At 49.8% G+C, this 17,688-nt stretch overlaps 1 protein-coding gene across 2 annotated transcripts in view; it reads right to left on the reverse strand.

Moving 5' to 3' along the window:
• Positions 1 to 4,555: 4,555 nt before the first annotated feature.
• LOC143158442 (uncharacterized) overlaps positions 4,556 to 17,688 on the reverse strand; it is a 59,652-nt gene continuing 46,519 nt past the window's right edge. For both annotated transcript variants that reach the window (XM_076334392.1, XM_076334391.1), the window contains one exon: positions 4,556 to 7,012. In XM_076334392.1, the coding sequence (XP_076190507.1) occupies positions 6,884 to 7,012 (129 nt within the window). In that variant the 3' untranslated portion in view covers positions 4,556 to 6,883. The remainder of the gene's footprint in view (positions 7,013 to 17,688) is intronic.

A 17,688-nucleotide genomic window follows, 5' to 3' on the forward strand; every position in this document is an offset into this window, starting at 1 on the left:
CCTGCACACTGAGGGCAGACAGGATCTGCAGGATGCCCATTTGCAGCCATGCAGATAGATCAGCGAGCGGCCCAGGTTTCAAGCTGCTCCCTGATGCTGGCAGCTCAGTAGATGCAACAGGTCATCCCCAACCTCACCATCAAAGACATGAGGGCCGAGTCACCACTGAGGCCTCGTATCACCTCGTGGAAAGGCAATGGGGGTTTTGCCCCAAGCTGCCATGGAAGTGGGATTAGGCTTTATCCAGACCATTTGTTATCAACCCATTATGTCTGAGAAAACAAAAACCAGTTAAACTGCTTTTGTTAATAACAAGAAGAGTGCACTTTGTAAGGAATCAGAGTGACCGTGTCTGTTTGGAGCCACTCACCCACCTTGAACCCTGGCAGGAACAGACTCTGCCCCAGAGAAGGGTGAGATGGGGCTGGCACACAGCAACCTACCCTAGAAAACCCTCCCACCTCACCACCTTCCTCAACCGGAGGTGGCGTTTGTGCATGCAGTGTTTCCTGGGGAGTATTTTTCTTCATTTTTCTTTCAAGTCTGGAGCCATGTAAATATTGAGCAGCCGCAGCGTCCTGCGGCACAGGGTTCCCCAGTGCAACCCCATGCTCCGTGCAGATCTGCCTCCGGTTGTTTGCTTTGAACCTGCCACCTGATACTTTTATTTGTTATATGTGTTCAGTTTTGGGCCCCTCACTACAAGAAGGATGTTGAGGTGTTAGAGCGTGTCCAGAGAAGGGCAACGAGGCTGGTGAGGGGTCTGGAGAACAAGTCTTATGAGGAGCGGCTGAGGGAACTGGGGTTGTTTAGCCTGGAGAAAAGGAGGCTGAGGGGAGACCTCATCGCTCTCTACAACTACCTGAAAGGAGGTTGTAGCGAGGTGGGTGTCGGTCTCTTCTCCCAAGTAACAAGCGATAGGACGAGAGGAAATGGCCTCAAGTTGCGGCAGGGGAGGTTTAGATTGGATGTGAAGAAAAATTTCTTTACTGAAAGAGTGGTGAAACATTGGAACAGGCTGCCCAGGGAAGTGGTTGAGTCACCATCCCTGGAGGTATTTAGAAGACGTGTAGATGAGGCGCTTAGGGACATGGTTTAGTGGGTGGTGGTGTTGGGTCGACGGTTGGACTCGATGATCTTAGAGGTCTCTTCCAACCTCAATGATTCTATGATTCTGTGATTTGATGTCCCTGAAGTTCTTGTCTGAGAAGGAACAGTGTACAATCACTATTTTGTAAAGAGGTCACTTTGGTTTGAGTCACTGTTGTCCAGGTGCCTGCTTCTTTTTAATTCAATGGTGAAAGCTCCCAAATGCCTCAAGGACACAGATCAGGCATTTGTAATTTTTTCTTCACTTTTCCTAAACATTACTGGCATGATGCATTGCAAAAGTCTGCCAGTTGTTACCGCAAATGGCTGAGACTGCAGAAACAGCAAAGAAATACTCACCACCCTTGCCTTGGCCTGTGTAACCTATTTGTACATCCTCCGTGCATCACTATCTGCAGACGTCTGCAAACACACGGCCTCATTCATGCCCCTCCCCAGCACAAGCTCTTCTGCCCGTGCCCCAGATGCGCATCCACCAGCACCCATCCCGCCAGGTCCACACTTGCTTGCATGCATGCCCGTTGCCTTTACTCCTCCGAGATTTCCTTCCACTTAAAATATAAATAACATGCCATAAATATAAATGACAGAACCATATAAATGCTACTGTAAATGCACTCTGCGTCTATATGCCCACACTGTATCAGCACATACCCCATCCAACCCTAATCTGATACACATCCCTGAATGCATTCTTCCACCCCATGCCTTGCCTCAACATGCTATGCAGCTTCAGAAAGAGCAAGGGAAAGCCCTAAGCTGTTTGAAGGAGACGGTCTGTCTGGCTGGAAATTCTGCTTCTCAGTTGTTTCTGTGCCAAGCCGTGTTTCAGTGGCCTCCATCTAGCCTGGGGCGAGAACCCTGGCCCTAGCAGCACTGCTGATTTTGCCCATTTTCCAGTCAATCTGGTAGGTAGGCAGATAGGTCAATACTCAGCACGCAGTTGGAAACGGGGTGGTAGGTGTGTTTTCCAAGCATCATCACGCTTTGTAGCACACAGATGGTGAGTGTGCCGCAGGTGGGCTTCGCATTGAGCCCTGTCAAACAAAGACCCAGGTGGGTACAGGGCACCCCACTTGTGGGTGACTGTAAGAGTACAGAGATTTCTGCACAAATGAAACATACAGAGACATAAATATATATGTCATGTGTGTGCATGCGTGTACATACATATGTATAAGAAAATGTTTGGACAACACAAGAAGAGCTGATCTTGCGTGCCAGCTGCAAAGGGACTCGATGAGTCTCAGACTACACATATAACAACTCACTTTGCTGCTGCTGTGAGCTTGGTTCCCCTCTGTTATTTTTATAAGGCCACAGCATTAACCTAATTAATTTACTTTAATTGGAGAACAGTATTAGCCTAAACGGTCCCACTTAAATCACAGAGAAGCCGTGGCCAAGCTCTTCAAACAGCCGCCTGTCCCCATTCACCCTCCTGCAGATGGTTAACACAGCTGAGTTCAGCGTGCCTTGGCACAACAGTCCTCCCCTCTTTGTTTTCAGCTCTGAAGGGAAACACCTGCACGTCTCCAAGCGAGATCGGCTCAGAGCAGAGAAAGATCTCAGCTTAAAAGTTACGGGCTCCCCCACCGAGCCATGACCCAAACCTGGTGGGAGGACTCACTCTGGAGCCAGGAGCTCCAGCAAATCAGAGGTCCTGAGGGACCTATGCCCAGCTGACCACGCTTGCAAAGCGCTTTGCTCGCAGCCAGCCGGTGCCCCTGCCCGCTCCAGCAGTGGAGGGAGTGTTTGCAGAAGGCGTTTTGCAAGCCACAGAGGTGAACAGCCCCGCACTGATGTATGCCAGAGGCAGCAACAGGGCGCAGCGGCTACAGCAAGGAGCAGCCTTCAGAAGACCACAGCTCAGCTCTCGTTTCCCTGGTTTCTGCTGATGGCTTCCTCAGTGGTCTTTGGCAAACCCTTCCCCCATGCCGGGGTCTGGCATCCAAATGAGGCCGACGTCCTTAGCCTCCTTTGTCAGCTACACTGGTAACTACAACTGAAAAGTACACCGTAAGATCGTCGTGAATGCCACTAACCTGTTTTCTTTTAGTTTCAGAGTTGTCGCCGTATCAAGGCTTATCATCGTATTTTACCACAAAAACTGCCCTGTTTTGTTGTTAACTCGGAGGCCCAGCTTCCAGGGAGAGATGAGGGGTGGGCACAATCGAACTTAACCCAAACACATGCCGGGGGGGCTCAGACTACAGCCCTGGGGGCAGCAGAAGCAGCTCTACACCCCAGCTCACCCCGGCCGATTAGCTGATTGCACGCTGCAAAGCTTTATGCCAGCTTTCTGCCGTTCCGCCTGCTGTACTCTGGCTTCAGCACGATAGGTGTCTGTACCTACAGCCTGGCTGATACAAGGTGAACACGTCCCTCTCTATACGTTTCTAAACAAGCTTGACGTGGCAGAAGCCTGCAGATGATCAGGGTTTGCGGAGCCATAGCGGCCACCGTGTTTTTGAACAGCATGTAGGGCCCCAAAGGTGGGTGCGCTGAACAATCAGTCTGTTTTGGAAGAAACATCACAAAGAAAGGCAATTCTGTACGGGAGGTTCGAGAGCAAAGGGCTCGGGGGAGCCAGCAAGTCCACCTTACAACCCTTGGAAAACGAGCCAAGGCCAATTAACAATGAGCTGCAGCCGACAGAGAGGGGAAGGATTTCAAGATAAGAGAGATGGCAAGAAGCCTAGAGGAGATCAGAGCTTAGAGGGAAGAGCAGAAAAGGCCTCATGGGAATGGGTCCGAGTAGGACCGCTAAGGGAATTTAGGGGGCCTTGGAAAAGAGGACCTAGGTAATAGCCTTGTGAGATGCTGGTTAAGATAGATAGAGAGCTAGGAGTGTGGGGGAGAGACAGGAATTAGCTCAAGGAGATAGCAAGGGGTGGGGAATGCACATTACAAGTACCTGAGATGAGGTTTTTAGAGCAAGATCCAGAGAAAGGGGTGAGCTGTTACGCTATTGAGGAGAGGAGCATGAGTGCTCTGGGTGTGAGCAAAAGGGCTGCTGAGAAACTTGGGATAGAAGGTGTAAGACTTACTGAGGCTAAAATTATGAGCTGAAGACCAGCTGTGTGGTCATCCACCCTTCTGTTTTGGGGGATGGAGACCTGCAGCCAGGACATGTTCAACCCCCAAGCAATAGGCAGGTCACTCAAAAGCTAAAGCACCTTCTTGGTGGGAGGAGCACCAGTGAGGGCCAGTATACCATACCAGGCCTAGCCTCAAAGGGAGCAGCTGCATAGGGAGCTCCTCTTAGTTCAAAGAACCTGACGTTCATTTCAGAAAAGCTTTTGCTAGTTTGTTTTTAAAGCCATTCTCTTGCAGACGTGGCTTGGGATTTGGGAGTGCTGTGTTATACCTTGCTCTGCTCCATCCCCTCCTACACCCCTGCCCACAAACACCCACTGCCCGCAAACACGAGACCCACCAGAGGTTTGAATAGAACAGCTGTTATGCTTTATTTCGTTGTTTTGTTGGGTTTTTTTTTTTATTTTTCCTTCTGATTGAAAAAGAAAAGACAGAAAAGTTACAAAAGTACTAAAAGGCAACAATATTGGCAGGACATCCCCGTTCCCCGCTCCCACCTGGGGGAAGGCAGCCTGTCGTACCCTTGGGCTGGCAGAAACATGTCTCTAGGGCCAAGCACCTCAGCAGCTCTTGCTGAGCAAAGCCTGGGGACGCAGAACCACACGGGAGCTGCCGCCCCAGCCATCTCCACAGGGAACATGCCTCTTCAGACAGGTACCAGGCTACAGCTGTCCCTTCTCCTGAGCACAGGGGTTTGGTCCGAAGGGGCGACGCTTCCTGTCCTGCACTGGTCAGCTTGATCTGGCAGCAGTTAAAAAGCTGAAGTGTGCCATCAAGACAAGATAAGCAGGGTCTCTACAGGGGCAGGAGGAATCAGCAGAGGAATCGGCCTCTGTTGGAAGAAGGGAATTCTTGCAGGGAACCACGATGCTCTGCCAGAGGCACCTCACCAGCAAACCCAAGCGACCCCTTGGACATGGTACTGGTGCAGGGGGTGGCCCAGCTGGGACAGTCTGGAGCCAAACAGCAGGCAGAGCTGGGACAGCATCAGGACAGACATCCCCTCACCACCTTGCCCAGCTGCTCTGCCTGCCGGAGTGAGAGGAGGTTGGGGAGGGAGGAAGGCAGGGGTGGGGGATTTGGGTCCCCAGGCCTAGAGGGCCTTTGGGCTTTCCCCAACGGTCTGAATGAAGGGCCCAGAAAGCACCAGTGAATGCTGGTTCACTGTGTGGCCTCCTACTGGCAGCTGGACTGACCATTGGTCTCATCCAAAGAGTGGCATCAAAGACCTCCACACTGGAGCAGATTTAAAAACAAAAATTATTTTATATATATACTTACAGTTGCTCCTCTTGATCCAGACAAGAAGTAAACTACTCGGTCCCCCTTGCACCCAGCCAGATACAGGCTCAAGTTGGGGAATGCCTAGACAAAGATTTTATTCTCTCTACCAGGTGCAGCAAGGGGAAAAGCCTTGTTCCTCTGCCTCACCAAGACAGGTGAGAGCTTGTCCCATTAGCTCTTGCCTTGTAGCACAAAACACATACATGCCTCAAGGCCAGATCCCAGTCAAACTCCAGTGGTAGCAAGGCCTAGCATGGTCCTAACTGTCTTAGGACTGTCTATGGAAAAACATCCCCCAGCTTCACCCAAACTCTCCTCCTGTTTCTTCTACTAACAGGTGGCCACAAAACAGAGACCTTTCTCCCACTCCATGCTACACCTGGGAACACTTGTTCCACTGGTACAAGGCAGGTCTACAAGAATTTAATAGCCAGCATAAACAGGAGACTAGAAAGCTGCCAGAGACCTTAGATTTGTTTGAGTTTGGTGATACCAGTTACCTTCAGCATCATGTGAGGGCAGCAGGGTATTGGGACAATGCTGCGGAGAAGTGCTGCACATCCCAGAACACGGACAGCCTCAGCAGAGAGGAAACCCAAGAGCACACAGTCACCTCCCCAAGTTCTTCTCTCTGATGATGCTGAGAGGACTGAGGGTGGGCACTGTGTTTCCTTGGATGGCTGAACACAGACCCTCTATTCTAGAATTTTATTCTAACCCCTGATCTACAACCCCTTTCAACCCCATTTTAGACGCTATCTCCAAGTTGCCAGCAGACCAGCTGGAACATGCAGCTAGATTTGCCAGTTACTCCCTCTCCTAGGGTCTTCCATTCAAGAGAGCTTGAAGTGAATGCAATTGTAACAGTCTCAGAGAGGGATGATCTTGCTTTGCAGGCAGCCCTGTATAGCCTCTGTCTCCAATCCTGAGATCACTTCTGAGTGGGAGAAGGGTCAGATCTATAGCAAAGCATTGTAGACCCAGGTACTCTTGGGAAACTGACTGGACTTGGTTTCACACCCTGATCACTCATCCCTGCTGCCATGTAGGCCGTACTAGCCCCTGAACCCCTCAGGGATATCTTCAACTACCATCATCCCTGTGTTTGACACTGCCTTGGTGGCTGCCCTTGCAGTTTGTGGACCTGACTGGTTTGTTTTGCCCTGAAAGACAAAAATTTCTCCCTTTGCCACTATTCAGTTATGGCGATGGTATGAAAACAGGCACTGCTGCAAAGCCGTATGTTTACTGCTGCCAGAGAGGCTGCATTGCAAAGATGTGTCATTGTCCCCTTCTTCTCCCACCCATCCCCGTGGGCATTGCCACCTCCCCTTCTCCCTGCCAGGCAGGTGGTTGGTTGATAGTTCCTGAGGTTTTTGGAGAAACTCCTTCAGTAGGCACATGACGGTTCTTCCACTGGAGCTATCGGGCTCAGCGGCTTCAAGGTGCTGAGGGAACGGAAGGCAAAGGTGGATGGATCATACACAAAGTGGGGTGGTGGGCGGGCTCCATTGATGCTCTGCAGGGAAATAAAAAGAGGGACAAAGTCAGTGCTCATATAAGCTGCCAACAGTGAAGTTCTTGCCTCAAGTGCTTTGTCACATCCCTCTTTGGTACAATTACACCTCCTTGAATGGGTGGTCATGCATATGCTTGCAGCAAATGGCACCAACATAAGCAGTGAAGCGCTTTGCACATTCCCCTGCTCCTAATCCTCAAGAGAAAAGCATGTGCTCCACCCCCATCCCCCCACCAAGACTGAGGTTCCTGAGATCCACATGACCAGGACCCATGGCACCTGTAGCCACTAAGTGAAACAGGACATCCACAACGCATTTAGAGTCTGTCTGTGGTACTCAGTTGCCAACTGAGGTTAAACCACAACAGAGTCCCAGAGTCAGAACAGCGTCACTGCCAGAAGATGTAACATGGAAAAGCCAAATTCAGATTCACTTGGCCTTGAAGGAAGATCTACTACACTTTTAGAGCAGGGAGATAAACCAGGTCATCTCTGAAGACTCATTCTTCAGTCTTGTTTTTCAACAGCTCTCCAGTAAGGATTTACAAATCACCCTTTCTTAATCTATAAAGTCCCAGACACGCTGAAACTCTCCAGAGTTTTGGCTCCAGACTTCACAGTCCAATGAGGAATGGCTGGGAGATGCTCGGAGCAAAAGATCTCACCTGAAGCCCTTACAGCCTGGTTTGTACCACGGCCAAAGACCATTCTCTCTTTTGCTCCCAGTGTTCAGAGCACGGTCAGAGCAGACCCAGAGTAAGGAGGCCAGAAATACCCATGCACTCCATGCGCTGTGTGACAAGACAGAAATGCTGTTCCCCACTAGGCTGTGCTGGGACCTGCAGATCCCAGAGGAATTACGGTGCCAAAGACGTGATTCCACTCTGTTAAGTAGGAAGTGTTTTCCATTTACCTCTCGGGAACTTTATTTTGTTTCTTTCCTTAAGCAAGCAGAAGCACTAGTGAGGCAGCTGCTTCACAGACGCTCTTTGGCCAGGAGAGGAGGTCTCACTGCTCTACGGGCCAGCAGAGTATTTAATCATTCTCCTTCAGAGTTCATTCCCCAGGGACAGGTGTGAGCTACCAAGTGCCACATGCTGGAGAGTTTATAGCAGCTCAGAAACTCATGCAAATGTCCCCCACCCTCACCTCATTCCCATCACTGCTGGGAAGGGCTTTACCATTGTTTTCATGAAGGCTGGAAAAAGCCCAGTGAGAAGAGATCTGGCCTGGGCTCTGGTGTTACGTGCCTCCCTGCTGCCTCTTCTAGGCCTTTCCTAGTGAGACCCATGTCTTCCCTTGCTCAGTCTGCACCGAGTTCCTCAAAGAATTAGGCTTTTTAGGAACAATTACCAACTCTGCTGTCTCCTCTAAGCAGAGGTTCATTTTGGCACTTCAAAATCAGGTCTACCAGACAGCTGCAACCGCGTACCAGCACGGCAAGGTGATGTTTTGATGCCACCTGCCTCTATCCTGGCTGCTTTTTAACTTGTCATCACAGGACGAGCACATGCAACTTTTCCCAGAAAGCTGCTCAAATGGTCAGGCTTACCCAAACAGTCATACCAAATTAGAGAGAGCTACAGAAGTGTCCAAGCCAGGCCCCAGGTGCTGCAGTCACTGCAGCAGGATCTGGAAGCCTCTCCCTCCAGGATCTTGGTCACAGCTCGGACCCATGGGGCAGCCTTAATGTCAGAAAGGGCCTCTTTAAAAGCCAGTGTGGGCAGCATGTTCCTGCCTAGTTAGTACCTCCTCTGCAAATTAAGATGGGCACTTGAAAATGGAAAATACCAACATGGTGCTTGGCATCAGCTGTACCTGGAGTTTCAGCCAGCAAATCATGCCCTACTACATCCCCCTGACACCTTGGCCAGCAGCATAAGAAACAAGAGAGGCAGATTTAAGGGCCTTTACTCAATAGGCACCTGCTGTGGGGTTATATATGGTGTGTGCTCTGGCAAGCCTCAGAGCTGGAGGGTAACATAGCAACCCCTATTCAAAGCTAAGGGGCAGAATAAATTAGCCCATTTGTCCTTCTCCAGAGCAGAGAAGGTCCCCTGCCAGTGCCAAGAGGGAACAGGAACAAAGAACCTGGCATTCCCCTCCATTTTGAAATGCCAGACAGGATTAGGGAGGGCAGCTGAATCAGTTCATTTCTGGCGGACGGCAGATGGAGAAGAGACTGGGGAAAGACGGGTCCAGAGGACAGAGGAAAGTCATCCACAAAACTCACCAGGCTTTGGGTGAGAAGGCACCCTCGGATTTCCCTCTGGGCTTTCTTCCGGGGCCAACGTGTGGGGCAGAGAGCCTTCCCAGGGCACAGCAAGGGAGACAGGCACAGAACAAGGGCTGAGGTGAAGGACAGGGACGTGAGAAGACACAGGAGGATGCAGAGATTCACAGGTGGTCAGGCAGCTGCAAGTAAGGCTCAAACTGCACCCAGTCCTGCCTCTTCATCATGACACCTCTCGAGCAGCCACAAGACGATGGCGGGCTTTCAACAGCACAGCCACCACAACAGGAGGTGAGGGCAGGGTTAGAAGGGCCCTGTGTCCAACTGTAGGCAGTAACAGGAGAGGCACTAATGCAACTGCCCTCATTCACAGGAACACCCTGACCAACCTGCAGTCATCTATAACCCTGAGCAGTACAGGTCTATCTTACACCTACTCCATGATTAACAGGGCAGGACCCCTGCTAGGGACCTTGCTGGAGGAACGAAAGAGCACCAGCACCAAAGCACTCCACTCTCTTCTTGCAGAAGAGCATGTTTTCTTTGGAGCTCGTATTCTGCTCTAGGGATGACCAGGCCTGATCTGGCTTAGTCCACGACACCATTTGGGATCACAGCATGTGGTGGTCTGGCTCTGATGAGTAACACACAGCAAAGCTCTGTAGATATATTCCCAGAAAGAAGATGGACAGGGCCGGCTGCCAGAGAGGGAAACATGTTCCTCCCACCCCGTTGCTTGGGCCAGCTGCCTCCCTGTAGTCTGGGCAAGTGTCCTAGCCAGCCTGCCCTTCCCCTTGGGTGCCCAGCACCAGCCTACGATGCCTGGAACATTGGTTCGACTAAGGAAGGCTGTTAGAGTTGCTGCTACTGCAGCAGGCCCCCGGAGAGCTTGCCACAAACCTGCCTGACAGCCCCTGCTGAGCAACCCCAGGCCAGCTCCTGCAGAGGCTTCCTGGAGCACAAACACTCCACATTTGACATTAAAGGCTAGTGTGTTCACTCTAATGGCATTTGGGCAGCTGGGTAACTCACACAAAATGAAGCCTAATATGGGCCCTGCACTAATGGCAATCATTAACCAGGGCCCTCAATTTGTTAAGCAATGTATTTACACAGCTGGAGAACAGCCTGAGATACAAGCACTCGGCTGCCAGCAGGAGGGCACATACACTCAGATACACACTGTCACACACACCCATGCTCACTTGCACAACACTTACCTGCTCTCACACGCCTCAGGTTCTTCCCAGTACACATGCCCTTCCCTGGTCACTTGTCCACACCCCTCCATGCACACACAGAGACCTCCTCCTGACTTGGAAATCACAAGGAGAGCTGTCCGCGCTCATACAAATCTTGTCCACTCACATCGTAACTCAAGCCAAGCAGGGCCTGAACTCCACCAGCATCCAGTGGACAGCCCAAGGGAGCACAGCTCATCACTTGCTTGTACAACTGCCTGGAGCAGGAGGTAGTTTCAGTACCTACAGACACCATGCTGCCTCATTGCACGCCTCATTTGATTTAGATGAGCTCCTAAGGGAGTTAGCTTGTGTTAACACATTTCAAGCAACTATGCGCAGACCGCCTCGGTCACACACGCTTGTCAGCATGCACCCAGATACACACTTCTTCCCTCATATACACACGCCTACATATACACTCCTGCAAACCTGTACTGTGGTCACCAATTGCTTTATCACCATTAAATACAGGTGGTAAATAAGCAACCAGGCTTGAAACATATCTGAAACACATTAACAAAGAAGCACACCTAAAGATGGTACAGATAGCAACTGGATGCAGGTGCCTCAAAGACGACCAGTGAGATTAAACACTGCAGAAGAAATGCGGAATTTCAATCATATTAGCAGCCCTCAAAAAACAGAAATGAGCAACTGCTTCATAAATCCATCTGTAACATAATTGTACGTTTCAGCAAGAAAAAAGTGCATCGGAAGAAGATAAACAGGTAAAAGGATAAATCTACTAATACAAACCCATATTCCCCCTAGAAACCCACCCCTTACCCCTGTGAAGTCTGGGAAAATATCTCAAATGCAGATTGTGAAATCATTTTGGACTCATGATTCCAGAGAAGTGTGGTTCTCTTCTTTGGACAAAGCAAAGGCAAGCACAGCTCCAAGCATGCTTTCAGCTGTAGGAATGACAATCCCCACAGGAGGGGGGAAATGAAGTTACCTAACACAACAATGTCTTAGAAGGGAGTGGTGTGCTAGGGGTGATACGAAACTAAGCCCTGCTTAATACTCTTTGGTCCTCTTTCATAAGAGCTGTAGTATCCTGGCAGGATTAAAAAGTGGATCAGCTTGTGCACTCTGCCAACCCGTCCCCTACTCAGGGCCAATCCAGTACAGGAGTCCCTTCTTTCCTACCCCAGCAGTTGGGAAACACTGCCGAGCTCTGTTGAAAGGATGCTGCCTTCCAGTGGTGGATGCCTCTCAGTGGTGGGTGAGTGATCCCTTTGCAGTCTGCAGACCCACTTGTTAAAAGTCCTTTGGGATGAAAGGCACCATGTAATTGCAAGTTGTAAAGGCACATCCGATTCCCACCACCACCCTGTGTGGAAAGGAATAAATCCCCAGAAGAGCCCTGGCAAAGACAGACGCCTGCCTGCGATGCTGCCTGTTCATGAGACAGCCGCCTTGCCCAGGAGTGGACAGAACCAGAGGTAGTGCTGATATTCAGGCTGGGCACAGAGACAGTACAGGCTGGCTGACTCCACAGTGGAGCATTTACAGGTACACCACTTTTAATTCCACTTTGCCCTTGTTCTTCTCACCCTTGCCACGTGGTAAGAAAAGAAACTGGTGACATTTCAACTTCGATGTGTGAAACGATCAGCTATGAGCAAGGGAAGGGGACCCCCAGGCCTGCTCCTAGCTACATCTGTAATTCTGGACACGGTCCTGACCAAGCCACTTTCCATCATCTGTGCCTCAGTTTTTCCTGTGTATAATACATACACCACAGCCAGGCAGCCAGGATGAACTAATTAACATCTAGGTGTTGCGACCTTCTGATAAGAGGTGATTTCCTTTCAATTAGAGTCTCACTTCAGGCAGTCTTCAAGAAATAGTCACTGACAAGCAGGACCAGCTCCTCCAGTGGAGCAGCAATTCACATTTAACTGCTTCTTCATTAACTCCAATAGGGCCTCTGACAATTTAGTCCAGTCACAGACCTGAAGCAACTCAAAGAATAACTTTTCAAAGGCAAACCCCTTCCCTCCTGAAAGTCTCTTCTCCATCCCCAGGTTCTTATGCAGTTTAATATCAGGGGATAGCTAAAAGATACACCATGGCAGAACTTCGTTTTAAGACTACTCTTCTCCCTTCTCCTCCAAGAAAAAAAGACCAACTCCAAACACTGTTCTGACAAGGAAGAACAAAACTTTGCAGTTAGCACTGTTTTTCCTGTGTTCTCCGTTACCCTTCCCTAAAAGGCTGAAAGGCCTGTCTTCCTCCACCAACATCAGGCTGCCTAACACCTACTTCCTTCTATGCAACCACATTGCAAAGACCAGTTCAATAGTTTACAAACACATCACTGTTCCTCTTAGAAAGGAAAAAAAAAATTTTAAAAAAGTCTATCAGACATTTGCAAATGTGTGTGCAGAGTTGTCAGATGGCAACTACCAGACTTAGAGAGGTGCCACCAGACAGACAACACCGAACTTTTTTGGAAGGTACTTCAAAGGGCCTAGCAGATGCTTGCTGGTCACTTGCCCAAAAGCAGAAATAGGCCAGTTTCAGATATGGGTCCTTGCTGACACCAGAAGAAGCCTTTCTTCTCCTCTCTCACATGTCTTTGAGAAAGCTGACTGCAAGCTTTGATTTTGCCTGCCTGACAATCTGAAGGAAGGAGGCTCCACAATGAATAGGGACAGATGGGTCATTCAGAGTGGCAGGATGTCAGTGCTCCCTGGCCAACTTGGGGAACTCACCGCTCCAGGGTCCCAGTGAAGATCATGCTCTGAAGGCCACACAAATCTCTTAGGAACAAGCAAATGAACCCACATCCCCCTACTAGCGAGCTGTGTCTTGTCCCCACTTTCTCTCCTTCTGATACAAAATGGCCTGTACTTCCCTGCACACACCTGCAGCAGTTCCTGCACACACCACAAGGTCTGCGTGTGCCTGAGCAGGAGGAGGAGTGGGCACAAGAGGAGCTCCAAGCAAGCACAGACAGAGGCAAGGCATGATCTGGCCCTAAACCTCTCAACTACATCCGAGTAGAGTCCTTAGCAGTTTTGGTCTGTACGCAAGTGACACTACCTTGTCCTCTCTTTCCTCCCCACCTTCCCCTTTCCAGCCCTCCCTGTGTGGCAGGAACATCCTCCCTCCCTCCAGAGGGATCGCAGCTGGCTGCCCTCATAGTCGTCCTCCCTTCAGGCCAGGAACTCCAGGTACCATGCTTCTCACAGAGCCGGCACGTGGTGCATACTTGGGCATGTGCAGCTTCCAGTTTGCATGAGGCCAGGGCAACCCGATTCCCTCTGGCCAGGCAAGCTGGCACAGAGCAACACGCTGCTTTCAACTTAAAGGGAACTCAAATTAAAACTGCAAAGTGAGTATTAATTACCCTGGCATGAGCAGGCTGTGCACACATGCTGACACAGTGCACTTGCCTCTGGACAAACCGCCCCAGCCATGGAAGCGAAGCGCAGGAAGTGGGTGTATTATGGGAGAGGTGTGTGAGAAAAGAGGATTACAGCTCTGGGGACTGGAAGAGGGAATGGGTGCCAGGTTCCCACAGCCACACAAACAAAGGGGAGCAGTGAGCAACTGCAGTGGGCCTGGATGCAGTGGTAAAAGATATGCCTGACCTGCCATCTTAGACTTGAAGCTCTGCCAGGAAACAATGGCAGAGCCACTATGACCCTCTGCCATCCCCTACACCCCTCTCTCTCTGCTCCATCACTCAGGTGTGACCTAAAAGTCATCAAATCTGTCCCCCGCTCTGTGAAACATGCCTTGCCACTTCCCAGCCCCTTGAACCACAGTGCCACCAGCCACAGCCACCACCAACACACAGGGCTGTCCAAGGAGCAGCTGGTTACTGGGCTGCACCTCAGTCCTAACCTCCTTTCTACCCCTCCTCACCCCCCCGTTCTTAAACCAGATCCACAACCCATATCAGACCACAAAGCAAGGACAGCGCTGAAAACAGGATGTCAGCCTCCTGACTCACCGGCCACTCACTACTTTCATGGTGCTGTTTGGATTACAGAGCTCTTGGTTATTCCACAATGTCTATTCTGCAAGCACTTAAATGATTTAGCGGGTGCAAGGGCATACATGGCAGGAATTTATGAAAAACAGGCAGCAATAAAAATTCTTTTCTTTAAGGAAGCAGAAGAGAGACATGACAGTCCCTCTTCTGGCTGCTGTGGACAGGCTGAAGGCTGGTTAGCCTTTGCCATGAAATCCTATAAAAGCAATGCTAAATAAAACAATGTCTGGAGCCAGATATTTGGGATAGTTTTTAACAGAGGCATTCACACCTTGGCTACACTGGATCCTTCCCCACACTGAGGAAACTCTGGACAAAGTCTTTTGTTAAGAATTATTCAGACCAAGGGCTGGGGCTCTCCAGGGCCAGCTACCACTGCACAGAGACCTTCAGCAGGCAGCTCAGTGTCTGGATTGGGAGGAGCATGGGGGGAACTGGTTTCCCCAATAAGCAAATGGATATTCATGCTCTCACTTAGCAGAGGACCTTCTCCATTTTGCTCAGCAGAGATGTGCCCATCAACAGGAGACATAGAGCCCGCCTAGGGAACTGGAGTGCTAAAATCTCCATGAGTGGCCTCTGCCCAGCAAGTAACCCAAGGATGCAACTGGCCAGGGAGATGTCTCTCTTGTTGCTTCTAAAGGGCAGGTTTGGGTGTAGGCACTCAGTCACATACTAAAGACAACCAGGAGGGTTTGACAAACTGTTAGCAAGCTGCAGTTTGGGATCTCTGCTGTCGAGATGTCAGAACTGTTTAGACTGCATGATATGGTATGAATAAAGACACAGCTCAAGGAATGTGATTTGAAGATCAAAGCCCAGACTCAGTTCTCCTAACACTGTCTCTCTTCGGGCAAGTCACATTCTCTGCTGGTTTCTCAGTTTAACTCACTCTGAAATTGCAATTGTGATATTTATCTGCTTCTGGGATGCTATATTTAGCAATGCTTGCAAAGCAGCTTGGGAGCCTGTGATGCAAAGGGCAACATATATGTATGTATACACACACAGTGTCTTCTGATTTTTTTAGAAATCTTTACTTCTTGCTGTGCAGCCAGAACCTGAGGTTTGCACCAATACTGCTCTGTCACCTAACATGCCTTGCATTTGTGAATAGCTCAGGCATGTGCCAAGAAGTCTCAGGCCAGCGTATCTCCTGCTCAGTTCCAAGCTGTAAAGATCCCTTGTTTTAGAAGACCCAGCATGTTTCTGCAGTGGCCTTTTAGGATGCAGACACAAGAGATAAGAGACAGGGAAGTCATTCCAGGGATCTGGCCCCTGTCCAAGCAGAGGGCATTCTCAATGTTGATAAGATCAAGGCAAGAGCACAAGAGGTTTATGTTCCTATTTAAAATTCTTATCTTATTTTTACATAGCAGAAAACATCTCTCTGATCAACCAGGTTATCAGATTGGCCTTGAAATCCTTACTCCCTTTCTGCCTGCCCCAACAAGAGCTCTCGAGATACCCAGGGGCTTGCCAGTTGTGTCTTCTACCCACCTACTGCTGCTAAGATAAGCCCAGCTCCACCGATCCCATTCAGAGACTGCATGTAGGAGTTCGTGAAGGAAGAACAAGAATAGGACTAGATGACAGACTTGTAACCCTCATCCCAAGAGGGCCTGGAGAACTGAAGACTTATGGTATTACAGAAAGACTCTGGAAGATGGGTCTCTGCATACAGAGCTGGCTACAGCCAACCAAGCCTGGTCCAGGGCAGAGGCAGTTACACCCTGCGAGCACATGCTCGTACAGTCATCCTCCTTCCAGCGCTAAGGAAGTGTCTCCAATGCAACACCCAACTGCACCACGCAAACATGCTCTGGATGCTAAAATATCCATGCACATGCGTGCACCCCTCTCATCCTCACCTAGCACCTTTCTTCCACTTACAGACATCACACTGGCTGACACTAAGGCACCAGTGACCAGGTCTGCACACACACATTGCCCACCTCACTGTGCAACACCCATGTAGGCCCACGCCTACCCCACACCTTGCACTGACACGTGCTACGCTACATGTATCTTATGCACAAATCCACACTTCATACACACGCTGTCACCTCCAATTTATCTCTGCTCACCTGCCCACAGGGGCTGATTCTCCTGTTCCATTATCCTCTACCGAGGAGGAACAGAGGGGAGATTTTAATATTATTTTCTCTTCACTGTAGGCCCTGACCTTTCACAGCTGCTATTCCTGAAAACATTTCAAACAAATGTGCAGCAGCTCAGTCAGGAAGTTTATTAATCTCTCTGCCTTAATCTGTCTAGGTTCTTAGACTTGTCACATTACTGTCCCATCATCGCACTCAAGAACTGTGTGAAGCGAGCAGAAAGGCTGTAGCCTAACACCACTTGAGCTGGCCCATGGGAAGCTGAAGTGTAGGGAATGACAACAAGGTGGCACCTTAGTGTTAAAACAGCACACGGAAAAGCAAAACCCAGCCTGGGTCACCTGCTTGATAAAGACTCCCAAGGACCATGAACATTTCCAAGGGCTGAAAAACTGTGTTTCAGTGCCAGAGGGCAAAGACACTGCCCCTCCATCTCACCTTCCCATGGGAGACACTTCCAACAGAAGAGGAAGAGCATAGCTGGGATGATGCAACACCTTGCATCCTGACATGCCAGCAAAGCCCTAAGATGTCAAGGCAACCAAATATCAGTCAGGAGAAGGGTATTTTTAAAAGCACGCATTATCTCACAACCACATGAGACATTGTCCTCAGCAAGAACAGGATGAAAATGCTTCATTGATGTTACCAGCGGGTCACTGTCATCATCATCCTTGCACAGGAGGGAATAAGCATAATCCCTTCTCCTTCAAGCTTTCAGCAGAAGAAGTGGGGGGAGAATGCAGGAATCCTTGCTTCAAAACCCTGACATAAACCATTAGGTAGCCTGCCTGCTCCTCAGATCAGTTCTCTCACTGCATCTCCATCCAGTTGTACGCTGCCTGGATGTTGCTGCCCACCTCAGTTCAGAGACTGCATGCTCTTTACCTATGCTGAAACAGGAGCACTTGCGCATCAGGGCTTCTCAGGGCTACAACAACACAAGCAAACTGGTTCACATGGTGATGTTTTCTGTTCAGACATGCAGACAGTTGCCTGGTTCCTCCCGTAACAGCTCATCAACCCATTTGCTATAAGAGATCTGTCTTAATTTCTTCTACCCTCAC

Source organism: Aptenodytes patagonicus, chromosome 3 (assembly GCF_965638725.1).
Source record: "Aptenodytes patagonicus chromosome 3, bAptPat1.pri.cur, whole genome shotgun sequence".
Lineage (NCBI taxonomy): Eukaryota > Metazoa > Chordata > Aves > Sphenisciformes > Spheniscidae > Aptenodytes > Aptenodytes patagonicus.